We start from the raw sequence: 27,902 nt of genomic DNA on the forward strand, positions 1-27,902 counted from the left end.
CCCAAAACATTAGTAGAGTGTAAACTTCATCCTAAATGAGAAATTAAATAACTTGGCTACGTTTAACTGGTGCAACAGGCTGCAGGAATATAGTGGTCACATATTGGTCAAGATATTTAGATTTCTTTTTGAAAGTGTGGTTCATATGCTAGTAGAAAGGCCAAAGGAGGACAAAAGGTTATCATGGTATATCCTCTTGGGTCCATGAATGTCAAAGGTGTCCACTTGCGAAAATAAAAACTGCTAAAATATAAAAGTCTAGCTCAGAATTATTCTGACAGTAAAGTAGACAAGGATCAACACATTTTTCTTGACACATCCTCTGGGGGCCGTGATTCCACTAGATCAAGTGGCTGACTCGCTAGTTTTACCACCCCCTAAGCAGGACTAAAAAAAAAGCAACAAATGGTATCTGTCTTTTGGAATATCGTTGATAAAATTGTTTGTTATGCTAAGGAGACAACACAGAACATGCCATTTGTGTTGAACTATGACTCATAGAAGGTCAGAACACCTTCTATTTGTTGTCAACATCAATACGAGGCTTCATCAAAAAGATAAGTCTGACTGAAAATGAACTGTTTATGAAACTAGGGTCACACATTCACTAAGCATCTTAATTCAGTTCAACCCTTAAATGTAATACATGCATGTACACTGCAAGCAGAACATGTGGCCAGAGTGTAGAATCCAAAACAAAGCCACTTCATCTTCTGGTTCCAATTACCCATCACATGACTTATCCTTACATCCATCCATTCACCCTCCTTCACTGCCTTGTGGCCCAATCCTGCTATATCCCTCTGCTCTCTGCCAAAAGAGGACACATATGCAGCGCGTGATTAACTCCTTAGCACAGAGTTTCCACTGTTTTCCCCCCATGAAAGGAGCTCTTGTCCAACCATCCTGAGGGAGCCAAAAGCACAGTTCCCTGGTTCCCCCTGGGCTCTTTGAAGGGCTGCTGTGACCGAATAACTCTGTAGGTCTCCTGCTTCGTCCCTGAGACTCTGCAGCCCGGAGTCACAGGAAAAGGGTCAAATATCAATGAGCGTTTGGATGAATCTGTTTGTAGAATACAGGAAGAGAATTATGTGGTGTATTACCCAATACATCCCTTTCTACCTCTTTGTTGTTTCAGGGATTGTGCTCTAGATAAAGACACTTGAAGCAGATGCCAGGGCGAGGCCATGACCCGGTCAGACGTAATGCGGTTATAATAAATAAGCAATGATGACTGTCATTGTGAACCAGTTAAACGAGGACTTGCTTTGAAAGTTCTTGTTCGACTAGAGCTACATGTATTGCTTTTTTATTCCAAAGAAGTAAATGAGGAAACATAACTTCAACGACCATACACAAATAAAAGTTGCCACAAAAGGAAAATATACCTTACAGTTGGTAATGTTTTTGCAGCTTTTCAGGCCCTCCTTTACAAAAATGCACTGTGAGCCTATAAAAACAGGCACGGGCCAGTCAGTTCAAAAAATGCCACTTCATATTACACAATGTTATGGTTTTAAGTATATGCAGTTGTTTTAACAGTGGTATCGTGGTAATACTGTACAATCCTTTCTGTATGGGTTGTTTTTTTTATGAGGGGCAATAGTAACAAGAGGGAACAAGAAGGTTACAGATTTCCTGTTCAGCTATCAATGCCATATAATTACACTCTGCGTCATACAGTCAAGTGTTACACAAACAATAACATCAACAGAGGACAATTACAGAGCCAATGTAAACTTTACAGGAGGGGAAAGGTACTCATACTGTAGGTTTGCTTCAGAGCCAAAAAATAAGCAACATACCAAAAATACAAAGCACACAAGACATGAAAGCCAGTTCATTGACACAGAGGAAAACAAAATAACTAAAATGGTCATATAAGCACAGCTTACAAAGATAATAAAAAGTACACGATGTATACAAGTAGAAAATGTTGAAAAAATAATTGAAGAAATGTGTTGTACCTTGATAAAAACACATAAAACCAAGACAAGTTTTCAAATGAGCTGTGGATTCATTCAAATGTAACGTATTCTTCAGCCACACATGCTAATAGCATGCTTATTTGTGGTATACATACCTATAGTTCATAGGTAATAGCTCATGTTTTGAGTGCTACTTTCTAAATAGCTCAACAATTATTCCTGCTAAGCTTTTTCCTATTGATGCACTGAATAAATCCAGTTAAAAGATCCCACCCCTCCAGCTTCTTTTTGGTTTACTTCTCTTTGAATCATCACATGACTTAAAGGATGACGATAACATTAAGGCAAACATAGCTTCTTTGGCTTGAACTGATCCACAGTTGAGGCACTCGAGGCATGGTACCATTAAACCTAATCCTAAAACATTACAATGAAGCACCCCAAAACTTTGGCATCAATCTATTAGCTTAATATAATTTGATCCTTCAGGTACACAACATTTCAGACAAGACACAGTACCTCTATGGCATGAACACACTTATGTGAAATGAGGAAAGCTCAACGATGACCTAGTTTCATGACGTGACTGAAGAAGGACACATGGCAGCTTCATTCTGCTAAGAGAGCTACTAACAACTGTCACCTTAACAAACATTGCTTCTGATTTACAGGAAGGATACTGTCCTGCAGGATGTGTTCTCAAATGGGAACTGGAGATGTTGCTGTAATACAGAGAAACTACTTGTTTCTAAAGCTCTTTAAAAGCATTACATAAAGTGAGGGCATAGTGTAGCTTGGGGGGTCCATTTTTTGTTTAGTGGTTTAGCTGACTGAACAAAAAAACCTATAGAAAGAGCACATCCTGGTGATTTACTGAAGTTTAAGAGAGGTTGAAACTGCCCTTTGTGTGGAAATATCAAAGAGTTTGACAAGCTGAATCAAGAAAATCAAAACTGCTACATTTCGATAGAAGAGCTGAAAAACCAATGCTCAGGCTCAGTGAGGAATCAATGATGACTCACAACTATAGAGGACAATTAAGTCCTGATGTTGCACAGCTTTTGTTCTCTGGGGTGTCAAATTCAATTAATTAAGGAGGACAATTTCTCATAATGTGGTAAATCAACCCCAAAGTTGCTCTTGTAACAAATTATATGAGTACTTTAAAAAGCTGCAAAGTATTCTAGCATGTCGCACCAAAACTGAAAAAGTGCTGTTGTCATCTGCAAAGAAAAGTCTGATAATCACGACTGATGGAGGTCTTTCTGAGGGGGACTCTAATGGTTCGTTTCCACCAAGTGGTCTGGTATGGATCAGTACAGTTTGGTATGGGTCGGATCGGTAACACCTGATCCTGTTTGCGTTTCCACAGCCAACCGTACCCTACTTGGTGGGCGGCGTGTAAGCCGGATGCCGATAGCCGCGTCAGCTACGTAACAGCGTGACGTCATGGCAGCGCGACACAGTGTACCCAGCTAATAAATGCAACAAAGAAGAAAAACACGAGGAAAGACTGCACCCCTGCGGTCGACCATGGAACACTGTTTCTTGACGCCATTTTCCAAACCAAATAAGTTATCTTCCTGAAGTCCACTGGAGATTTAAACATGGCGGGGTTATGTGTTGTTCTTTATTACCGCCGTCGCACGGGAAGTGACGATTCTTTCGACCAATCAATGAACTGCAGTTTTTCCTATCTCTACCTTCTGGGGTCGGATCAGTATTTCTGTCACTCCAACAAAAAGGTACCATAAAGTGGGAAGGTACGGCTCGGTAATTTGGGGACCTGTCCCGGTTTTAGTCATGGAAACACCACAAAATGCGCGCCGTACCAACAAGAACCGCTTGGTGGAAAGAGGGCTTAAGTGTAAAACTGTATTTTAGCCTGTTGGTCCTTAGAAATTAGAAAATAGCATAGCTTGCAATTCTTGAATGTTTTTTTTTTTTTTAGTACCTGCGATCATCATGCATGAAAACAGCCTTTTTTCTATCACCTTAGAAAATTACAATTCTGCAACCGTAAAAGCATTTCATATATAAATATAGTGGTGGATGAATAGAGATGAATAAACTATAGAAATGTCTGTGCACCGCTGCTCTCACAGGTGTGACCTGCTTGGCCACAGGTTGGTGGTGTGAGATTGGTAAATAGTCGTTATAAAAGGAAATAAATCTTGACGGAAATACAACGGTGTATAGAGGTCATGATAACAGAACTCACCAATACGACTCAACTGCGCTCATTTAAAAATATTCTCACTCTTGACTGGTCCTGGAGTCATGGCACACGCATACAGAAAAATGCTCAAATTCCTTGGTTGAAAAAATGTTTGGTTCACTTTCCAACAAATCCATTTAAGTCTCTTTGAAATCTATCAAAAATCTTTGGCCTTTTGTGTTTCAACGTTTATTTCACTACCTGTGGTGGCATAATGGCCGTCTTTTGCTGGGGTGTTTTACTTTCAGACGTTTCCAAAATACCTTCCTTGCCTTTCTTCCTGGGTGGCTTTTTTATGGGAGTCTTCTTTGGTGTAGGATCCAACGATGAGTCCCCTGCCTTTGAGCCGTTCAAGTCCTGCTTCTCTGGGCTCTTAGCGTCAGGGGTCCCGTGGTCGGTGGTGACTGGCGTCACCATCTTCTGAAGGCTGCTTGAGGTGGGCAGAAGAGGCTTATTAGAGCCCGGCTGACTATATCCACCAGAGGGTGTCCTCTTGGCTTTCTGTGGAGGTGTTGGCTTCTCCCGGTTTCCCTTCGGTGTGGAGAGACCATTGGTCTTTGTCAGACCTGTGCCCTCATTTCTGTTGATGCTTTGGGTTTTCTCTTTGAGCTGAGCAGCCAAGAGTGTGGCAGCCTCAGAGTTCATGTGAGGGTGGATGACTTTTGGGCTCTTTGGTGGCTCTTTTGGGGTCTCCTTTGGAATCTCAGCACTCTTCTTCTCTGTTGAAGAGCTGTGGAAGTTGCTGATCTTCTTGAGGGCATTTTGTACGACACCATTGATATGCTCCATGTGACTGGGACTGCTGTTCTCTTCCCCAGACTTCTTTCCTCGCAGAGCTTTGTGTTTGTCAGGAGAGCCGTTGACTTCTGCCTCTTTAGCCTCCTGTTTCTTTTGTTGCTTCATTTTCTGCCGCTCCTCGCTCTTGGATGAGCCATCGCTGGAGCTCCTCTTTTTCTCCTTTGGCACAGCAAGTGCCTTCATTCCCCCGTGCCCCTGCTGTTCTGGCTGGGGAGACCCTGTAGTATTTCCATGTATCCATGAAACCTTTGGCTTAGTGGAGGGGTCTGGTGGTCGTGGTTTTGGCTTGCCAGGTGAAGGTGGTGGCCTTCCATTTCGCTTAGCCTCTGGTGTTGGAGTGCCATCCCCATCCTTGCCGCTACCATCATCCTCCTTGGACTGCTTGGAGAGGCGCGCAATGCGGGCGTAGAGGGCTGCAGTAGTGGACTCAGAGCCACTGGTAGAGCCTTCACTATCAGAGGACTTGAGTAAGGGCTGCTCGCTGCCCTCTGGTTTTGTGACACTTGTGTCTTTCAGGGAGGTGTACTCTCCTGCATCCTCCTCAGTCAGTTCAGCTTCCTGCTTCTCTGCTGCTGGGCTGGGGCTTTGCTTCTCTTTGCTGTCATTCACTGAGTCTGTGGATTATTGAAAAATCAAGAGGTAAATATCAAGGACTGTTTTATGCTCACTATACAAGTCCATTTAGATTATTCTTTTAACTGAAATGATTGACAAGACAATACAAATATCAACACAAATTATTAATCAAAGCAAGGTTAAATTTTTTCCAATAAGTATCAGCCATGAGGACAAAACATTATGTTTAAAGGAAATTATCTAAAGAAAGAAAACTCCTGCTTGCTAACTTATTTCTCACTGCCAAACTTTACCAGCAGAGCTCTAAACAAAGACACTTCCAGGTCAGTGCTGGATAACTACTCAACTTTTTCACAGACAGTGGCAACGGTTACATGATGTTTTTAATTCGGAATTAATCATTCAGAATTAAATAATTCAGAATTAAAGTATTCTCTTTCGTGTTTACATGGAAATAGTAATTCCGAATTGAGGTTTACATGGAAAACATGTTTAATCGTCTTTATCCAATTCCGCTTAAGGTCTGGGGGTAGGGAAGGGTTCTGATTGGACAGGGGCGGGCGTGACGTATTTATGTCTACCTGAAGAAAACAGACTCCAGTTCCTGCTTCTTTTATTTTCGGTTACAACATGGAAGACCACACAATAAGTACAATTAGACGCTACAGCTTTAAAAAGGTCCACATTTTTATGCTTCCGTCCATCAACTCTTTTCATGATATCCATTTCTTCTAAGGCTCCTATTAAATAAATAGTCTCGGCTGGAGTCCAACGCTTGCTTCGGGCGGCCATCCTGGAATATGTGTCCGGCAGCCCGGAATATGTGCGTGATCGCGACAGGACAAGGGAACGAGCATGCGCAGAACGAGTGGAATTAACTCAAAGTGGAATGAACGTTTACATGATCGAGGAATTATTCAATTCAGATTTAAAATCAGAGTAAACCAGCCACTTACTTCGGATTAAAGTTTAATTCGAAATGGTCATTTTCATTTGGAATAAGTGATTACAAGGTCATTTTTAATCTTTTTAAAGAGGATTTAATTTTCTCCTGAATTAAAGAGGAATTAAAAGTCTCATGTAAATGTAGCCAGTGTGACCCAAACACAGGCACTATAAAACAGTAAAATAAATAACCACTCTTGTCACTGTTGATCTCATTTTACTATGTAAGTCATGAAGAAACGTCAATATAAGACAGAGACTATTCCAAAATTGGTTTAAAACTCCTCACTGTGTCTTTAAAAATGCAGATGTGGTGCGTCACAGGTATTGTAGTCTTGGCAAACTCGTACTTACACTCTACAAATAAAAATGACAGTAAAAGTGCGGCCAAAATGCTATGAATGAAACAGACTTAATTCGTTAAAAGAAAAAAAGAGAGCTACAGTTTTGGCATTCATAGCTGCATTTCATTGTTTTTATCTGTAAGGCCGGAGAAATCTTATCAGTGCCTCTTAATTTGCTAATTTGTATACACATACTTGTGGCTGGAGGGGTTTCAATTCAACAGATCCTATCAGTGCAACTCTACTTCCAGACTGTTCTATGTTTACGGTAATGATTTTGTGCAAGAAGCTTTAAGACATTGATTGGAAACCATTGAATGATGTAGAAAACGACAACTGACCTATAAAGCTATCATCACATCATCCATCCAGCACACAACACACATGAAAATCCCCCAAAACAAAATCTGACTTGCACCGTCAGACTTCCAGAATAGAAACTGATGGAATCGGTGTTTTCCACCAAACTTCAAGGGGTTAGTCACTGTTTGGATTTGAGCCATATGCTGACTTGACTGTTCCATTTCCTGTTTATACTTTCCTTGTCCTCGGAGCAAAACCTGGACTTAGATGGCACATGATAAAGAAGCTATCTCCATAATGAGATTTACAGAAGTTGGTGAGTCAGTGAGCGGTCACACTGGGGATTTTGAATTCTTCACTGAGTTTATCAGCATGTATGTATAAGTGTTTGAAAAAGGCTTCTCCATGCCACGGACAATTTATGGATTTGCGTGCGTCATTCCAGATAACTAAACTGTTTATTTATTCTTACGATGACTCACCTTCATGGGGCACACAGTAAACTGGCCCCTCGTCTCCGCTCTCAAAGGAAGAGAAAGACTCCTGGGATGACCAGGAGGAGGGTGGGGGCTGCTCGGCCACAGACGGGGGCTCAATGAAGCTGCAGTTGAAGGTGTTCTCTGGGTCGTGGTGGGCTACTGGGAACAGAAAACAAACGCAGAAGCCAAAAGGTCAGCCAGAGGGTATTGTACCATGTTACAAGAACAACAGTCTGTTCTCACTCACTCTCTCAACTGCTGCCGAGTTGTAGAAAGTGTTGGTTTAAATGAGTCTGCGTTTTGAATGTGAGTTAACAAAGGCCCTGCCATTCTGAAAAGTACATACAGCAACTATACAATTGTCAATTGTCACCCATATATACTGGATGAGTAACTACCTCCTTTTAATATTTGTCAATTATAAGAGATGCTGTCATATCATTTAATTCAATTTGATTAAAATAAAATTAAAGCGCCTATAAAAAACAGAATCTCTTATCTCTTTGCTGATCTTGTCCTGTATATGCTTGCATAGTGTTTGAAAAAATTAAAAATCTCATCCTGCTTTCTGTTATCATAATCAGCCTTATTGCTCACTGTGTATTTTTGCTATGGACCATGTAAATAAAGGTTCTTTCTGCAGCATGCTGTAACACTGGTGTAGTTACCTGCTTCTTCTGACACCAACTCTGCAGCAGTGGTTACAATCACAAAACTACCATTTAGAAATGATCAGAGTTGTTGCTGATGGTTTTGTTTGCTTTTAGAAATCACACAGAAGCATCAGCTTACATTTCAGTCTGTTTCATGACCAACAAAAACAAGTTTCACTATCATCTCTCTCTCTCTCATTCTCCTCTATCCCTCTTTCCAACCCCAACTCGGTCGAAGCAGATGGCTATCTAACATGAGTCCGGTTCTGCTTGAACCAGACTCTGGCTTCCATTAACAGGTGCTTGTTTTTTTTTGTTTTTTTTGTCTACTTTGCTACTGTGACACTTAAATTTCCCCGTTGTGGGACGAGTAAAGGACTTTCTTGTCTTCTTATCTTATCTTACAGGAGGTTTGTCCTTGCTAAATTCTGCAAGGTGCTCTGCTCATGGTGGATTAACCCTCCTGTTATGTTGCGAATCAAATTGACCCTTTTTAAAGTCTATTTTAGGCAATATATGCCTTCCAAACTAGCTAAATGCAGCATAAAAATCGGGGCAGCATGTGACAGAAGAGGTGTCGTGTTAATTTATTAACATCACTTCATAAAAAATTAAAAAATTCTAAATTTAAAATAAAATAAACAAAAATCTATATCATGTAAAACTATTGTATTAATATTTAGGGCTTTCCAATGTACATTAAAAAAGTTTTAACATGGATTCTAATGAAAAACGAATGAGTTATCCTCATTGAACCATGATCTGTGAGACTTAAAAAACACCAATGGGGTAAATTTTGATTGAAATGGTTAGTAAGAGAGTAAAAAATTTGATTAAAACAAATGTGTATTGGGATTTTGCTGGGGTTCTGACACTTTTGGATAAATGAATATGCCTTGGGTCAAATTGACCGTGTTCCAGAGAACCGATCATAACAGGAGGGTTAAGGTGAGACCAGTCAGACTGAGTCCTGTCAGTAAGAGGGGACTGGATCATATCCTGTCTTGATGTTGGGTCTTTGTTAATAAGTGAACATAGAGTACGTTCTAGACTTGCAATGTTTGTAAAAGCATCTTGAGATACATTTGTTGTGATTTGGTGCCATACAAATAAAGATTGATTGATTGATTGATTGATTGATTGATTGATTGATTGATTGATTGATTGATTGATTGATTGATTGAAAATGTTCATTTCATTAACAAAAATTAGGACGATAAATGTTCAAAATTAACCTTTTTTTTCTTGACTAAGATAAAAAAAATTGGATCAACACTTTTGTATTGTATTCATTAACAACATGATACAGGACTAAAATGTAAGGGAGGATCTTTGTCAATTATATTTTCTCCACTGTGTGTTGCATCTGTCCGACAAAATCCAAGCAGTGCATTCCTGTGAGGCTGAGTTAGTTCAGTCAAGGAGTGTGAATGTTGTAGCTTTCTGCAACAAGTGTGCTGAGGGTACAATTCTCACTGCCTCCATTATCTTTCTCATTTTCATTGATGATTTCTCCTGATCCATGTCGGTGACAAAGCCACAACCAACTACAGTTTCATATTTGACATTTACCGTTTTATTTTTGCTGTTGTTAACTTTAATAGCTCTGTGTCAAAGCCTTGATTCATCCGAGTTTGTCGTTGTGTTAGAGCGCATATCTAGTAAGATTTAAGCAGCCTTCCTCTCTCTCTTTCTCTCTCACCCCCACCCCCTCTTTCCAGACACTGCAGCATTCTGCTGACCCTTCAGTCTCAGGACAGCTGTGGTTTCTGGGGGATACTTGAATACTTGCGGCTGATCTTCCCATCTGGCGTGAACAGTGCAGTTTTGGCCTAAACTCTGCTGGGCGTTAACGCGACGCAACCGACCACATCAGACGCTCCTGTTTACATGCCCGATGACACATGGGTCCATCCGTTTGTTTAGACCTCAGATAAACCCTTCACTGGAAAACTTCCCTTAAACTGTGCAAGGATGCCTGCCTGGGAAAAATACGTGCTTACTTGTTATTGTTTTTGACTCTAACTCAAAGATGGGACACTCTGAGGGATCAGATATTTGCAGTGGTGACTTGTTGAAGCATTGTTTGATAAAAGAAACTGCATGTGATTTGTATTACATCTCTGTCACCTGGATTTCACAAAGCTTCAACCCTGGCTGTGCTTTTTGTGACATGTATGACTTTCAAAACACCTCAAACCAGAAAAAATCTTGATCTTCAAGGCACTTAAATATCCATACCAGATGATGTGTTCCTGTCCTATCACCATTTGTCGACTACAAACATGTCTGTTTTATGTTTCATCATAAACTGATCTGATGTTATTCTGCTGCTTTCCATGTTCGCCCGTCTGCCTCACATCATGTAACTTTCTGCTGATGCCTTTTTTTCCCCCTGCTTTGAACACTTTCTCAAACAACAGCCAGATTTAGTCATAGTCCAACCAGAATTGGGTCAATCTGTGTGTGTGTGTGTGTGTGTGTGTTGGCGTGTGTGTGTGCCACAGAGTTCTTTTGTGTACTGACATGTTTGTACAAAGCAATTTTCAAGGACCCTGCTTTGTTTTGTTTTTCTGGGAAGCAGCTGTGCTTCATCTTGTTGTCCAAATTACAGCTTTTAACAGAAGTTACCACCTCGGATTGAAGATCTGTTTCAGAGGGAGGTTTATATTTAGGGCTACACTGATGTTAAACCGCTGTTCTTCAAAAAGTTTAACTTTGTGTTACTTTTAGGATGGAAAATGTCAACACAGGTGCAACATGTCCACAATAAGTAAGAACAGATGTGTGTAAAAGAAGAAAGAAGCTAATAATAATGAGTGTTTTGATAAGTTTGAAGGGAGGAATTCCATCCATGGGCACCCATTTATGTGAATATTTAAGGATATCCTGCTTACCAGAATAACACCGACCTTCTCTCTCTGAACATGTAGTACATGCTGAACTGTTGTGGCCATTGGTATTTGTCTATTTGTCTACAATCAAACTTGGCACTACTTTTCTGATTGTGTTTCTTATCAAATACAAATCATCTTTGTGTGGATGTGATAGAACAGATCTCAAGAAAATCAATCCACAGGCTTGGATGACTCATATATGTGATCTGAAATCAATGATAAGGAATAGATAAATGAATAAACCAGGGTCTGTGTTCACTTCAGCCCCTTTAGCAGAAGCATTCAGGTCTGCAGGGCCTCTGCGTGACTGAGGAATGTGGAGCAGCTAGCCTATGCAAAGCCTTCAGTTAAGTTTGTCAACAAGCTAACACATGGGCATTTTGCGACACGACTTGTATGCAACCATGAACAACTGCTGCCCTTGAAAGCTGCTCCCTCCAGACTGAGGGTCTAGTGGGGCAGATTGTTCTGCAGACTGGATGCCGCTGTGGTCCCCGCCCTACATGGAGGCCAACGCACAACAGGGCATTATTGACACGTCCCAGCTGCACGGCTCCGCCACCACAGTTGCTCAGTGGGGGGATGCATTAACAGACCTGAAGCAGACCTGAGCTTGGCTGGGACCAGAAGGTTGCTAGTTCAAATGTCTGGTCCAGCTGTGGAAACCTGGGCTTAGAACTGGGAGACTGCTTGCCAATAAAAAGAAGAAACAATATGTTTCAGCCTGAAATAGCATGTGTTAGGGTTACAGGATTACATGCAGAGTCTAACACAAATACAGCACACTGAATGGCATCCAACATGGCCAAATCAGAGCCAATAATCAAAACAATGATCATTTGTATATGTAATGATAAAGATGACGGCAGCTAAAGCCAACATTAAATCTGGAGCAGCTACCTTCCACTTTTTGTTATATTAGTTGTGCATGAAGGTTATGATAAAGTCTGAATAAATAAATGTGAATGTGAAGTTGAGTGCTGCAGCAAATATATTTGAAATCTCTGCCAACTTTCCGAAGACAAATAAAGATGAAAGAGCAGGTGGGGCTGCGCTCAGCCTGCACCGATGGGGTAGCATTTGGACACAGAAGATGCAAGGAATGCTGGAGGGACGGACGTCTGTGGGGCGTGAAGTAAATACACTTTGAATGGAATCCAAACTACAAACAAACAGCCTCAGTTTTACCAAAGAGGGGAAAAGGTGACAGCATCTTCATGTGGCTAATTCTCTGAGGCTAACCATGCTAACAGACAAGTAAATGTTAGCTGCCCCCCCCCCCCTCCGTTCTAGTTTCATTTTCTTGCCACATCTGTTGCTACTGACCCTGGTGTGGATAAATCACAGTTCTGACACCGGCTGGGGTAAATTTGACCACTTCCTGTTTCCAGCCCCATCGGGCCCCTCTGGAATGCGTGTGTAGGACTGTGTAGCTCCGGTCAGAGTTTGAGTTTCTAAATGTTGGCAGACCATGCTTCTGTGGGTCGTCCAACACAAAGCAGAGAAACAACACTTTGGATGGGACAAACTGGGAAGGCCAAAAGATACACCAATTGCCAAGGTTTTAGTAGGCACTGCGGTCTATTCTGGAGTTTAACTGCTGCATGGTCGTCCTATTTGAAGTCAGACAGTGAAGAAATCTTTCTTGGTGGTTTAAAAAAAAGGCATTTGACTGCTATGATGCTTCTTTTCATGCTTCTGGCACATTGCTGCACGTGGTCAAGCTCTTCCCAAACAAGCATATTAATATCCACTCGGCTGAGACAAAGACAACTCTGTCCTAGTTTTGTATTATGACTGAGTCATAATTGAGACCGATTCTAGCTAAAAAAAATCAGCTGGATAAGTGAGACAGCACATGCTGCTCAGACATGGAAAATAAATCAGGTCATCATGTTTTAACTCCTTCCACAGCAGAGTGACTTCAGTGGAGGCCTTTTTCAGAGTCGGATTACAGCGTACAGTGCTGCGCAACAATTGGAGTAAATTTATCTTTTAACCGATCAATCATTCAATCTATAAATGTCAGAGAGGAGACAAAGATTTCAACCACAAGTTCTCAGAGGCGGCGGCCAATGGCGTGTTCGTCAGTCCAGCTGCACAAAGATTTAGCTTACAATGACATGAAACAGGCAAAAGCAGAACAACTGACAACTGGGGCATTTGCACAAAGTGTGTGAATGCTGTCTTGTAATATGACTTTTAACAATGAAACAGTTTTGAATATGCACATTAAGTTGACTACATACTTAACCACAACAGCAACTGTCATTCCTTCAGTCTGTCAGTGTTGTTAACTAAACATTAGCCTCCTCTCCAGTCAGAAAACACAAACATTTGCATGATTACTTTATGCTTTTCGGGCAGTACTTAAACATACTGATGATCTGGTGTGCAGCATATGACGATGCATTTTCCCTGGGACTGCATGTATTGTTATATAGTATAAATATTTGTCAGAACACTTTTTTCAGCCAATAAAACTGTTAATGAGCCTTAAAGCTCCAGTGAGTAGTTTTCAACTGGTTGTGAAACAGAGTAAAATTGATATTGATGTTTCTTTATGAGCTGTAAAAGCATCATAAAGAAACATAAGGGCATCAGGAGCAAGACTGAAAAATTCTACATTGTTAGTTTGAAACCTGAAACCACTGTGAGGGGGTAGGTGTCACTCTGAAATAGCCTTAATGTGCATTTTGACCAAGAGTTCCGGGGTCTTTCAGCCCCCAGAACTACTTTACCCAGAACTAAAAGGCTCTGTGCCTCCATTGTTGTCTGTGTGTCGACCGCTGGGTCGAAGCCCCGGGTAGATTGTGCAAATCAGGCCAGTGACGTATGGAGGAAATAAAAAGTAAAGGCAGTACACCACCAGACCAGTAGAGGGCAGTAAGTCAAAGACGAATGCCATCCTTCACAGATGTCACCGCAGAAGAAGATGGACTGGCAGGTATCACAACAGTTAGCCTGTTAGCATGGAAGAGACTCAGCTGGCACTGTTTTAGATGGTGCTATATTTCATCACAGATGGATTCACTGAATCAACACGTGAGAGGAGATAAGCGCGAGCAGCAAAGACGTTTCAACGTGGCTTTAAAATCCTTTTGAACTCAAAAAGCTGTGGCAGAGACCAGCCGGTGTTTCGGTTTAAACGGTGACCCTGTTAACTGTTGACTTTCAGCCGGATGCATCCCTCATAAACATCTTTAGACGATCATTAAATACCTTATGAGGATATTGAATCTTAAAACTCCCTCTGTGTTTCAACAGCTGTGTAAACTCCACAAACACTGTTACATTCAGCTGAAGGTCTCCAGTTTACAGGGTCACTTTTAAAACCGTAACACCCGGAGAGACGCATTCATGGTAGGCTGAGAGAAGACTTCTGTTACAAGCTGCTAAATCAAGAGAATCACAGCTTCTACTTTTGAAAAGTACACACACATCAAGATATCAAAGTGATAAGACGTCCATCTTCACCCACAGGGGGCACCAAAATCAACACACACTGAAAGTTCCTAACAGGAGCTTTAAACAAAACCAGCCACTTTAAGTGTGGTTCATTGCAAAACCATCACCATGTCTCTTCTGTCTGCTGTAAAAAAAAAAAAAAAGAGCAGGGGTCACAGACAGATCTGTCACAGACCACGAGACCTCCACATGGAGCAGCAGCATTCACCCAAACAGTGCGGCCTTTGATAGCCCGTCACTCAGCACCACCCGGGCCCCCGACAACCACCGGCCTTCTTTTAATAACACGGCCCCGAGAAAAGTTTTCTTGGGGAAGAAGACGATGGAAACAAGTATGTAAGAAAATGTGTGTGTGTGTGTGTGGAGGGGGGGGGGGGGGCAGTTAAGGGTTGTAATAATGTGAACACATGGCATTTGAGGGTGCCAAGAAAAATAAGGGGCTCTAAAACCAGTGCATTCTTTTCAAATGAAACCCCATACTCGCCTGGCAGCCACCATTCACTTTTCAACCTTATTCATCATCTAAAAGCAGACTGAGGTAGCACCAGAGGAGAATGCTCACTCTGACTGACACTCATTGCCTCTTCTGAAGACACAAGAAAACATCGACAGCCGATAGAACCACAGATGCTATATATTTTCTGACACCTCCAGCAGAGGTAAAATCTGTCATACGGCATCACATACATCATGTGTGTATAATGGAGGTGGAAAATAACTGAGAAAAATGTGTTAAACTTAAGCAGAGCTTTCAGGTATCTGATATTCACTTGATTCTACATTTTCTCTGACATCTTTTTTTTTTTACTTTTGGCTCCAGCATATTTCTCAGCACCTCTACTCTGTACATACTCAAACAGACTCCTTACATTAATACTTCCATGGGGAGTTATTGACTGATTTTGAACAGTGTGCTCTGCCTTCCAAACATCAAGAATGACTCCAGCCTTAAAGGATTTGACAATAACACACAGGTGAATTCTGAGCGTGTGTATCAATCAATACATGTCAAACACAACAGACATAACACAACTAAAGAGAAGTATGAAATGAAGCAAGCCAGAGGAACTTAACCACAGAAAAGTGGCTTCCTTGAAGTTTGATGTGAGTGATGAAATTGTAACAGCAAATAGAGACAAAGATTGAGGGTGCGAAAATGTTTGATACTTCGATACTTTTGAAAACACTCTGTAAATGAGACAATAGTATCAAAAAGCACCAAAACTTGAGAAAATAACAAATCAATAGTTATATTTTCATTCAGAAGTTGCTGTGAGCAAATGAAAGGGAGAGAGAGAGAGACAGCAAGCAGCGATTATCAATCGACGAAGAGATAAAGGGAAGAGAGAGCACGCTGGTAAAGTAAACAAAGAGACAAAACTAAAAAATTATGAAGTGGTTACACTCTAACGAACTTATAAAAACATCCACATCTCTGCACAAACTCAAAGAAAGGTGCTGGATTTGGTTTGCCTTGCAGCTGTAGTTGTGCTTCTTCCTGCCTGCTCTGTGTGTCTCTGCTCTGCCCTCCATCACAGACACTTTACTGCTCTCCGCATTCACAGGCAAATAACAAATGTGTTTTTCCGGTCCTTTAAGCATCTTATAAAGTCACAGTCATGCTACGTTTATGTCTGTTGCAGACAGACAGAGAGCAGAGGAAAGGGACAGCAATGCTACCTGGTCTAAGAATGTTTTCTATTAGCCCGGCATGCGGACTGCCAGTGAGCCTCACAGCACTGACCAATGATAGAGGCCCATAAAAAGACCAAATTAATAAGATAATTAGAAAATATGAAGAGCACACTCACTGCAGATACACACACCAGCACACAGCTCCTCTGGATTATGAATGATGATTAAACCTAAATACTCTATTTGGAGTTTATATCTACTTTTAAGGAAAATGGTATTTATTTTGCCTTTGATTACTATTAGTCAAGTTGACTTGACTTGAATTAGCAGTATGTCAAATGTTGGTTAAGTGACTTTGTCTTTATCAGCACATGTAGCACGTTGGAAATCCAAAATAACAAACCTCTTTGGGTGCCCAAGACTTCAATATTCATTGCTGTGATATAAAAATCAATCAACCAATCTTTATTTGTAGAGTGCCAAATCACAACAAACATTATCTAAAGACGCTTTCACAAACATAGCAGGTCTAGACCACTCTATGTCAAATTATGAACAGAGACCCAACACCAAGACAGGATAAGACTCAGCCTTACACCACCTTAAACCACCATGAGCAGAGCACCCTGAAGTATGTAGCTAGTTACAGTGGCGAGGAAAAACTTCCTTTTAACAGGCAAAAACCTCAAGCAGAACCAGACTCATGTTAGACACACATCTGCCTTGATGGAGTTGGGTCTGGAAAGAGGGATAAAGGAAAATAGGAGATAGAGGGACAGGTGTTGATATCATTCGATTTTTACTGGTATCATGACAAAGTTCAAAATTCTGTTATCGAGACAACTCCAACTCTAAAGTTGCAAAACATTTCACATCCAACCAATTCTGCATGTGAGCAAATTCAATGCTCATTAGTTTTTAGAATAACATGTTTTAATAATTACCTGAACTCTGAATGGTTGTGCTTTAATAGTCTCCCAAATATTATGAAATTTTCAGCAAGCTTTGCAGAGAGACAGCTGAAAGTAGACATGTCCTTCAGAGGGCTGCTTTTAACTTTTTAACTGTGAGAACATTTCAGAGCCTGAACTTCTCACTTCTTCCCCAGTAAAGAAGTTGAATCAGCAGTCGCTCCTCTACAAGTTCCCTTTTTTTTTTCCTCCAAAGAATCTCAACTTTCATTGCAAGAAATAATGTGTGCACTTTTGCCACCAAACTGTGCGTTCTTTTGCCACCATCTAATCATGTATTGGCTACTAATGAAGAGCTCAGATTGATGTTACCTTTGAAGGCTGTGCTGTACAAACACCAGAGAAGATGATTGCATAAACTCCAGCAGCTTCTGGCAGCACTGCGGTGGATATGAGTGAGAGTTTTGGGGCTTACCGACTACTTTGGGCAGTTTCTGTCGCCTCAGTGGAATACGGGGAAGTTTAGTGCTGATTCGGCTGAATCGTCCACACAGGATCCGCTTTGCTTTTTTGCTGTTGGTAGAGAGAAAGAGAGAGAGAGTTGTCTTGGTTAGGATTGAAAAAGGATGACAACATGGAAATATAAATGAATCATTCAAAAGAGGCATATTAAACCTGGCCTCTTGCCTCTTTTGAGGGCTCTGGGGATGCTCACATTGCTACTCACACTGTAATGTCAATACATAAAAAGTACTTAAAATACAAATGATATGCATTTATTCATTTAACAACTTGGTACCTGTGAGAAAGATTGAAAAGAAAACACCCCCCTATTTTCCTAACCAGGGCAAGCCTCCTTTTAAAAACCCGAGCCCTCATCATGCCCCACTGAGGTGAAGACACCAATCTGTCACTCACTTGTGGTCGTCTTTGTGTCGACAGAGGCAGCAGCAGCACAGCAGCGAGAGCAGGACAATCAGCAGAAAGGAGACCAGGGTTCCAGCCGCAATCACACCCATCCGCTGGTTGGGCTCTGAAAGGCGAGACGCAGGGAATTCTGGGTGTGCCACACGACTCCGTACGCCAGTTTCAACAAATCTCTCTCTCTGTCATCACTAACACTGGAGACCTTGGCATATTGGAAATTATTATGATTTACAGTGGATGGCTATTCAGATGAATTGAAAAGGAGGGTTAAGATAGCTCTGTGTAATCTTTATTAATGTGATAGTTGCTGAGGCCTTGATAATAAAGACGGAGCAAAGCGGTGCATTAACAATCGATTTTTAATTGCTGCTTGACGTGAAGCATCTCTCAGGAAATGAGACTGCAACAGGCTGAAACTCACTCCAGATTATTCACAATTAATCTTATCTCCCTCAAGACGTGAGGCCACTTACCCTCTCCCTGCTGGTTTTCCTGCAAGCAACCTCCTCCCCTCACTCCCCCTTTACTTCACTTGCACGACCCCCCCCCCTCACACACACACACACACACACACACACACACACACACACACACACACACACACACACACACACACACACACCATAACTCATCGATGATTTATTAGCACCCCTCCCTCTTCAAGTGGGATACACCCCAGAGATAATAAGTGCTGCATTGCATAAGCATGGACAGCATTTGGCGCTTGCAAGGACAGATGACATCAAAAGAGAAGCACCGCATCAGTTAAGAGGTAAGTAGTGGTGGTCTTCACTCTGTCACAGGAGGCTGAGATGGATTGTTGGAACAGTCTGGGCGTTGCATGTTGTCATTGCTCACAGCTGCATAAAGGACTGAAATGATTTGGGGGGAGGATAAGGTGGAAGTGTCGAGGTCTCATAACATCACTGACCGGCCCTCCACAGCCGATCATGTCTGCTTGTCAAAGCACTTTGTGTTCTACATAAAAACATGTCAAAACACTCAGTTTTCTGCTCTACTCTCTTTCCCTCTGTTTCTGTTCCAACTTCTTCTTCTTCTCTTATATGTTCACCATCCCCCTCTTTATTTCTTCCTTCCTCTCTCTCTCTTTCTCTCTTCCTTTCCCTCTCTCCCTGGACAGGAACTGAGCCAACAAACACAGCCATAAAAAGGACACCGGTCTGGGTCTGGAAACGCTATCAAGGCCTCACTACGCTAACTCTCCCACTACAAACACTGACCTGAATAGATGTGTTTGTTGCTACTCAGTGTGTACAGCCAACTATGATACATTTTATACACACGCAGCACTAGTGGCATCTGGTTCTTCAGACAAATAGGTCTTTGCTGAACTTGTGGTACAGGCATGAAATGACTGTTTTTGCCTCTAAAAAAAGTACATTCTTAAGAAAAGACTAGTCTATGACAACGTCTGTAAACAAAAACAAAACCTTTAAAGACGTCATAAACACACAGCTTGTTAAAAAAAGGGGTTTTCTTACGGAGATGGCAAGCACCAGTCACAGGATCACAGTTTTTGTCATTGCAGGAGCAGGTTTGGTTGCAGTTCACTCCATACTGGCCAGGTTGGCAGGTCATATTGCAGCTTAAACACAAGAGAAAAAACATAATCTATTTAAAATTCATTCAAAGCAATGGATGCAGAAAATAGGATGCAGAAAGAGAAAAGCGGGATAAACAGGATCAGTGCTTTGTTCCAGGCATTTTCCCCCTGATATACATTTGTGTAAATTTCACTTTTTTCTTACAAGATCATCCACATCTGTGGAAAAAATGCCTGAAAACACAAGCTCGCTTTTCAATTCCCACGTGTGTGACACAGTTCATATGAAAGCCTTTCTACTGTAAAGCTGCCGAAGGCATAAACATGACTTCTTTTGGAAGGTATGAGGTGTCTCATGACTTACAAGGTGCCGTAAATCCCCGGGTCACACAGGCACTCTCCGGTGACAACATGACAGATGCCCTTGAAGCAGTGACTGCAGTTGTTCTCGCAGTTCTCGCCATACGTGCCATTGGGGCAGCGCACCTCGCACCTATCACACACGAAAGGAATGCAGTGATTACCGTAATTTTCAAGCTGAGCAGAATGAGTCATAGACATTATCACAGTGTGGAAAAAGGCATTAGTGGCTACTTGTTAAAGACACTGGCATTATTTTAATACGTCTGAAAATGACAAAGCTCTGCAGGAAAAGGAGAACTGAATAAAAAGATGTGTCTTTTTCTGAACTCTTGATTGGTGTGTTTTTTTTTTACCTGTCCCCAATCCAGCCGGGGTTACAGTGAGAGCACTTGCCCTGGATGGGGTCGCAGTGGTGTCCGTCTTTGCAGGTGGGACACACCTCCTGGCAGTTCTCGCCGAAAAAGCCTTTGGAGCAGAGCTGGTCACACCGTGTCCCGTTCCAGCCTCTGTCACAGGTGATGCAGCGTCCCTCTGTCACCTTACAGGGCTGCTGGCCCTTACAGTGCCCACACCTGTGTTCAACCAAACATAACGGAATCAGGAATCAGATTCATGATTTCCACTATCATCCATCTCAGCTGTGTTTGGTGGAACTGTTAAAAGAATTGTGCACGTGATAAGAGTCTGCATTTGTATGCCTAATATCCTTCCCCTAATTGTAGTTTAACTGGGAGATAAAGAACACTGAACTTTGTTTCTCCTCAGTTTATAGCAACAGTGTCCTCTGAGATCAGCACAGCCCATGGAAGGTGAAACACTTAACCTGAATTGCTTTTCATGTTGGCTGATGATTATGGGATAATGTGAATACCAACTCCCAAACCTGACTTTATTATTGCTCCATTAAGCAACATGTTCAGATATTTTATGGGTTATCACCTGCAGCATATATCAAATCTTATTTCCTATCAAACCACAAAACCACACTATAATGTAGATCAGACAAGGGAGTTGAACATTAGACATCTGTTAAAACTGCATGTTTCCTGTGTGTTTGAAATAGTGCATTTGTTCTCTGCCAAGTTTTCTTCCCCCCACCTGTTCCTGCAGTTCTGACCGTAGAACCCCGCAGGACACGGCTCCCTGCAGAACTTCCCACGGTACCCTGGTGTGCAGGTACACGAGCCGTCCGCCTGGTTACACTTGCCGTGGACGCACTGGCAGTATCGTTCACAGCGCGGGCCCCACAGGCTCTGCCGGCACTGGCAGCGTCCTGTGAACTGGTCGCACGGCGAGTTGTTACAGTTGCACTGGATTGCACAGTTCCTCCCCGTCCATCCTGGGTTGCACATGCATCGACCGTTTATGGCATCACAGATGGAGTTGATGCTGCAGTAGCAGTTGTTGTTGCACTGGGGGCCCCAGGCGCCAGGGTTGCATGTGCATTTACCCGTCTCCTGGTCACAATTGCCCTTTTGGCACATGCATGCATTCTCACAGTTAGGTCCCCAACGGTTGTGGTTGCAGGTACACTGGCCGGTAATATCATGACAATGGCCGTTGGGGTGACAGTTGCATTTCCCTTTGCAGTCAGGACCCCAGAACTGGGCAGGGCACTCTGTTCAAAGACACGGGAGTCATTTGAAAATAGGAAACAACCTTCTGATTTGTCAAATATTGTCCCACAAACGTATATAGCCATTTCCAAGACAGACTGTTTAAAATAAGTGGATGTGGCAAACATAAAGTGCCCATTACTTTGTAGACCACTGTTTTGAAGCCTTGAGTGTCAGTGACAGATCCAAGGGGTGGCCATGGCCTCTACAGATATCTGTTTGGCTACCCCAGTGGCCACTACAAAATCCTAAACCATGACTGACGTGTTGCCGTGTCACAGGTAAGAGTTATGTGTATGATTTGGACTGTTTTAACAGACTGCTAGTTGCTCTCTCTCTGAGAGATTTGAGCTAAGAAGATTGAAATGTTGCCACTCTGCTGTGTTCGTTTCAAAGTAGAATATATATATATACACACAGGAATATAACTTTTATAGAATCTTGTATTTAGTTTCTCACCTAAATATGACAAATCAAGATAGAAAGAGTAAGTAAATGCTTTTCATTCATAGGTGCAGACAATTTTGATGCCACCTCTGTGCCCCAATTTTGACTCCCCAGGCGAAAAGGCATCCCTCTGTTGAGTTGTGGTCATCCTTATTTGATTTTGGGGGCTGGACACAATTTTCTATGCCTCTATCTTTGCTGACACCTCGCTGCGGTAGTGTGTTGTCAATGAGAGGTAGTCATGTCCCTCAGCACACCCTGCTTAACATTGATTTTACTACAAATGGGACCATTACTTTCACAATGAACAGCATGCTGAAGTAAACACCTTAAACTAGCCAAAAGTCATTTACTTCAAATGCTCCTAACCATCAAACTACTTTTTGCAATCACTGAAATCACCCTCTACTTATTTGCAGTTGTAAAAAAATATGAGTTTCAGCAACTATGCCTCTGGCTTCATTTTAGATGCAAGAGGCTTCATCCACTTCCTAGTTGACCGAGTATGAAGGCAAGATGGTTCTTTCTAGGGATGCACCGATCCGATCCTGGTATCGGATATCGGCTAGATCGGACTCAAGAAGCTAGATCAGATATCAGTGACAAGGCGCCGTTATATAGTGCCGATCCATATGGCAGATCTATTCATCTCAGTTCTATGCTTTTCTGTCTTTACAATAGCCATGTGTGTCTCCTACGTCATCAGCTCAGGCCGGTCTGTGCATTTTTGTGCAATATTTAATTCCTCTTATCCACTGCTGAGGTTTAAAGTTGAAATGTGATATCTGTTGATTATGAAGATGAACTCACCAAACTGCTGGTACACATTTATAATCTCTTGAATAATGATACTGTCAGTTTAAAAATGTTTATGTTATTTTAGTATTTAGTATCCAAGTTTTTTGCACATTTGTCTGGGGATGTAAATTATAGTGGGCACTAAATTCTAAGAAAATTTCATTTCACTGAGATAATCCGTCGATGGCACTAAAAGATGAATCACAGGACAAGTAAAGTTATTAGTTTTTCATCTATGCAGAGTAGGTTCATCATTTTCTAGCAATCTTTCCAATACTTGTCAAAATTGTTCAATCTGGAACCAAGTGGACCCTGGGTAGAGCAACACTGCCGTCCCTAAAGCTATTCAGTCAGCATTGCTAAAAAACTAAAATGCAATAACACATTTTTCAGGGTGAAACATCTTCTTCTAATTTGACTTGTGAAGTAAGATTTGGAAACGCTGAACAATGATTTCAGAAAATCACTCACTGGTTTCACAGTTAGCTCCAAAGTATCCATGACGGCAGCGACATTCATTGGGCCTGACACACACCTCATTCTCTTTGCAGGTGAAATTGCCTTCACAGAGAGCTTAGATGAAGAAGAACAAGCATCATTAAACAACAGGCTTTCATCATGAGCTGTGTGACATACGATTGTGTGTATGTGTGTGGTACATACGTGTCAGGCATTCATCCCCTAGCTGCCCCCATCCACTGCAGCACACAAATCCTGATGATCTGTGAAAAAAGGAGAAGAGACAGAATTAGAGGGGAAGGGTGAAGGACCTGGTTAAAATACTGTAAAACAAACATCTCAAAGCTGCAGCATCCACACCCAACTCATGCCTCTTTGATCTTACAGTTTCATTGATGTGGCTACGATCTGCAAACGTATGCAAGGCAACGTACATGTTGCATATGTGAAGCACATGGTTGGATAATTACATGAATAATGGACATCCCCATCTGTAAACCCTCTTGACCCCTGAATCTGCTTAGTTTATCAGCTTCTTTAGGTTTCTTCAGCCTTTGTAGATATACAGAAGTATGGCCGTGAATATTCAGAGACAACAGTTTGCAGCCAAGTTTTTCAGCCCGTCAGGAAAGGACGGATGCATCTCCTCTTCCTCCCACGCCTGTGACCTCTGTGGGGCCCCTGCAACACGTCAGCTTCCCCTAAAGTGTTTGAAGATAGCAGTTTGCTTTCTGTCAATGAGCAGGGATCAGCGCTGCTTTTTATCCTGCCAGAGCAGGCGCGTGGACGAGATCACAGGTCTAACCTCTGTATACTTTCACTTGCAATGAAAGAAAGATGTTGCTTTTTAAGCTATGCATGTGCTAAATATGACACAAGGTCACATTTGTTTAAACTGTGCAACACCACATTTTGATAAACTCCAGTCAACATGTATGTACTTGACCGTTTCTGACCTCTCAAAGGCAATACATGTCAGCACTACAGAAGAGAGGCTGCATTCATGTTATGCAGAGTTGGGTTAGTTTTTATAGCTGCCCTCCTGTTCGCCTTTCATTATTGCACAAAGAATGTACCAACTGCCTTTGCCAAAGACTTCAATAGCTGTTTTTCACTGATTCAAAAACACGTTTCCATACACAAGTGCTTAAAACATTTGAGTAGGGATAATAAAAAACATAATGGACAGAATATGAGAACAAGCCAGTGGTGAGTTCACCGCGATGAATGGTGAACGCTTGTACGAGGGCGAGATGTCAAACTTGCAAAGCAGTGGAGGCCAGCGCTACAAACACATGAAAGCTTCACAAAGCACTATGTTTTCAGGATTAATAACGCTTTATTGTCCAGTTAAGTAAAGAAGAGCAGTGAGATCAAATCAGGTCAGAGCTTTAACTTTCACGCTCCTGAGATGTCTTTAGTTTTGCTCCAGGATTCCTTTTAATTCTTGACTTCTCTTCCTCATCTATTCCAACATATGTAAAAGGGATCAAGTCATGCCACAAGGAATTGTAAGCACAGCATTTCTTATCACTCATCTGTTTTTATAGCAGAGTGGTGAATGAGCTCTGGACTACATCTGTTGTTCCCTGCCAAACATGATTTCCAAAATCAGAGACATGAGTCCAACAAGCTTGGACGCTAGAGTTAGCAATTATGGATTTGGATGTTGTTCTTTTACATGAGTAAACATACAGGCTGTAATCCTGGAGGTCATCAAGGAATGTTTTTTGAATACCAAAACCTGAGAGGAGGCTGAGTGGATATTAAATTCCATGAATTTCCCAGGGTTGACTTTGTTTTCAACCAAATGATATTTTATTCCTTAAATGTTTGAAACCTCATTGTGTTATCAAACGGTGCCACGAATGCTATCAGGGTCAAAGAGAGCGCCCCCTACAGAGCGATGTAAACATTTCCAGATGCACACATCTGTATTAGCCTTTTGCTTTCCTCAATGGACTCCTCCTCTTGTTGAACAGCGGACTGGAAACACGTTGTGTCGAAAAGCCGTAATATAATATAAAGTGAAATGAAACAAAGATTATTCAAAGTGTTTCTTTTGTTTTGAATCATAAAAGGAATGGAGACGCTTACAGAGTTGAGTCAATCTTCATAAAGTTTAGACTTTTTTTCGCTTTAGTGAGAGCTGCTATCCGAGCAGAAGGCCAACACTGCAAAAAATGTCACTAATACAAAGTTATGGAGAAGTTTTCCCCTGATTTTACACTTATAATTATCCCCAAAAAATAATAAAAAAACTAAAGGAATCCCACCTTGCGCGTTGATTTCTGTAAATTATGAACTCTGATTCGGCAAATTATCACAAAAAAGTCGTTTAATGGAGCATATGCAGCCGAATGAGGCAAAATACGTCACCAGAAAATCTTAAAACAAGCTGTTTAGCATTTATAACCAGTGAGTTATGTCATTTTTCTTCTGTTCATATGCTTACCCGGGTGTCTTGCACACATTCCTGCCTTTTGGGTTGAGTTCTTGGCTAAAACTGGAGCAAAAGAAGAGACAAACCACCGCAACAACAGCAAAACAGTTCTTCACTTCCATTGTACAAGCAGCAGCATCCTTCTAGACACCGTTTTTACTCCGCATGTCCCCGCTCAGAAAAGTTCCAATGATTGCTATTTGCTGACTTTTAAGCACTCCGATATGTTTTACGCACAGTATCCTGGATCAGTTGCATTTAAAAGTTCCGATATCCTTGTCCAAAAAGGTGATTTGAAACTCTTGCCGCCACCTACGCCATCCAGAGACTCAGCAGTGAGAAAAGTGACCAACAACGACACATATCCAAAGCGAACAGCTGAAAAGAGTCCTCAAAACGAAACTTGCAAATGATCTCGAGAGACACAATTCTCCTGGAGTGAACCGTTATTCCTTCCTAAGTTTCTAAAAACAATCCAGCATGTAGAGCTGATGCATCCAGAGTCGTGATTAAAGTACAACAACTTTTTTCCAACACTTTATCCGCAACGCATTTGGAAACGAGCTGATTGGTGGTAATCTTGACATAAAGTAAGGATAAATGAGCTGCCTTCCGCTTTTTCCCCTCTGAGGAGCTGCGCTTAATCCCTAACTTTTGTCCTCTCTAGCGCTCTCAGGAGTGGCAGGAGGGAAATTCCTGATTTGTTACTCTATCTTTGGCTCTGTGCGCCATGCGTGCGCCACCAAATTTACATGGGCCCTGCGCGCAACAGGCTGTGTTTAAATGGCCTTGGATACAAAAAAAAAAAAATGCCTTGCGGCTTATTGTGTCATTTTGAGAATCAAAACATGAATGCTATTACAATAAAAATAAATGATCTTATGTGTAACAAGGGCTACAATACTGCTTGTTTCCACATGGTGTTTATATTTACATTGGATAAGCTTCATACTAAAAATAAATGTGTGCTTGTGTTTTTTTCAGAAGCAACATACTTGCAAACACTAATTTGAGGTTAGGGGAATTTTTTTTGTATTGATGGATGGGGAGAGTGTGTGGGCCTCAGTGTGTGGGGGCTTTGAGGGGGCAGTAGTGTAATGACTTCACGTTAGACAATGGCTCCCCCATCTGTTAACACGGACGAAGTAATTTTGGCATATGGCACCTCCTGCACTAAATCAATGCAAGTGGAAGGCCTCTGAACCACTTAACGCTGCAGCCAAGAGAAAAATAATTACATGAATGCATTATGATATCCAGGCCATTCCCTCGCTGCACTAACAGCTGCACAGTGCAAATGCTTAGGTTGAAATGCTTTCTCCCAAGAACACATCTCATTACAGCCGTGGGCATAGTGGGTCTGCAGTGCACTGTGATGAGCTTCAGGTTCAACATAAAGTTATTTATTACCCCTCTGCAAACTGTTATGACATGTTGGTGATCCAATACCACTCAGAATCAGTTTGCAGATAATGCCAGTATGTAAACAAAACCCTCAGCCAAAACTCAACATAGTTACTAATGACTCCAAAATGTTTGACAGATATTTTATGAGAGGCTTCTATAAAGACAAGAAACAAGTTATAGTAAACATTTTTGTTGTGATGTTGCAGCTGAAGTCAATATTTTCATTAAACAGATTAGCTCTTTAAATCATATAATTCATCTGCATTGTCTGACACATTTCAGGAGTTGATTCCTACAAGTAGGCCTACATATGGGTACTATTAAAGCATGCATTAATTTGTGCTTCATAAATTTATAAAGGAAGATAAAGTAATTATTTTTTTAATGTGGTCATCATGTTAAGACAAATTATGTGGCTGACTTACAGCCAATCTCAAGTGATATAACCTTCAAAGGTAATGTTTCTGAAATGGAAAGTTTGGCCAGTTGGGCCACTCTTGCCAAAAAGTCTGAATCTGTCCCTGGATGTTTTAAAAGTAAAAGTAGACTTAACTTTTTAATCTGGCTTTTTTTTTCTTTTCTTTTTTTTTAAACTTGGAGTAGTTTCTGTTTTTGGACTGAATTATTACCATTATTACCGTGGTTTTAGTGTAATTTATATTTATTTTGTTCTATCTTATTATAGCATATTTTATTTTGAATTCATTTTTTTGGTATTTATCT

At 41.4% G+C, this 27,902-nt stretch overlaps 1 protein-coding gene across 1 annotated transcript; it reads right to left on the reverse strand.

Annotated features, from left to right (window-relative positions):
* Nucleotides 1–1,293: 1,293 nt before the first annotated feature.
* scarf2 (scavenger receptor class F, member 2) lies at nucleotides 1,294–26,482 on the reverse strand. The gene is made up of 11 exons (XM_034693077.1): nucleotides 25,785–26,482; nucleotides 23,534–23,592; nucleotides 23,342–23,443; nucleotides 21,108–21,627; nucleotides 20,363–20,581; nucleotides 20,011–20,139; nucleotides 19,585–19,688; nucleotides 18,074–18,188; nucleotides 17,631–17,728; nucleotides 7,595–7,750; nucleotides 1,294–5,558 (listed from the first exon to the last, which is right to left on the reverse strand). The coding sequence occupies exons 1-11, from the start codon at nucleotides 25,892–25,894 to the stop codon at nucleotides 4,336–4,338; spliced, it is 2,835 nt and encodes a 944-aa protein (XP_034548968.1). The 5' UTR covers nucleotides 25,895–26,482; the 3' UTR covers nucleotides 1,294–4,335.
* Between the last annotated feature and the right edge of the window lie 1,420 nt (nucleotides 26,483–27,902).

This window comes from Notolabrus celidotus, chromosome 9, assembly GCF_009762535.1.
Source record: "Notolabrus celidotus isolate fNotCel1 chromosome 9, fNotCel1.pri, whole genome shotgun sequence".
NCBI classification, from domain to species: domain Eukaryota; kingdom Metazoa; phylum Chordata; class Actinopteri; order Labriformes; family Labridae; genus Notolabrus; species Notolabrus celidotus.

Coding starts and splice junctions, on each gene's coding strand:
- scarf2 (XM_034693077.1), bottom strand. CDS start 25,894: ATGGAAGTGAAGAACTGTTTTGCTGTTGTTGCGGTGGTTTGTCTCTTC. Junction 23,444..23,533: donor AGGGGATGAATGCCTGACAC/GTATGTACCACA, acceptor TCTTCATCTAAG/CTCTCTGTGAAGGCAATTTC. Junction 20,582..21,107: donor GGTCAGAACTGCAGGAACAG/GTGGGGGGAAGA, acceptor GGTTGAACACAG/GTGTGGGCACTGTAAGGGCC.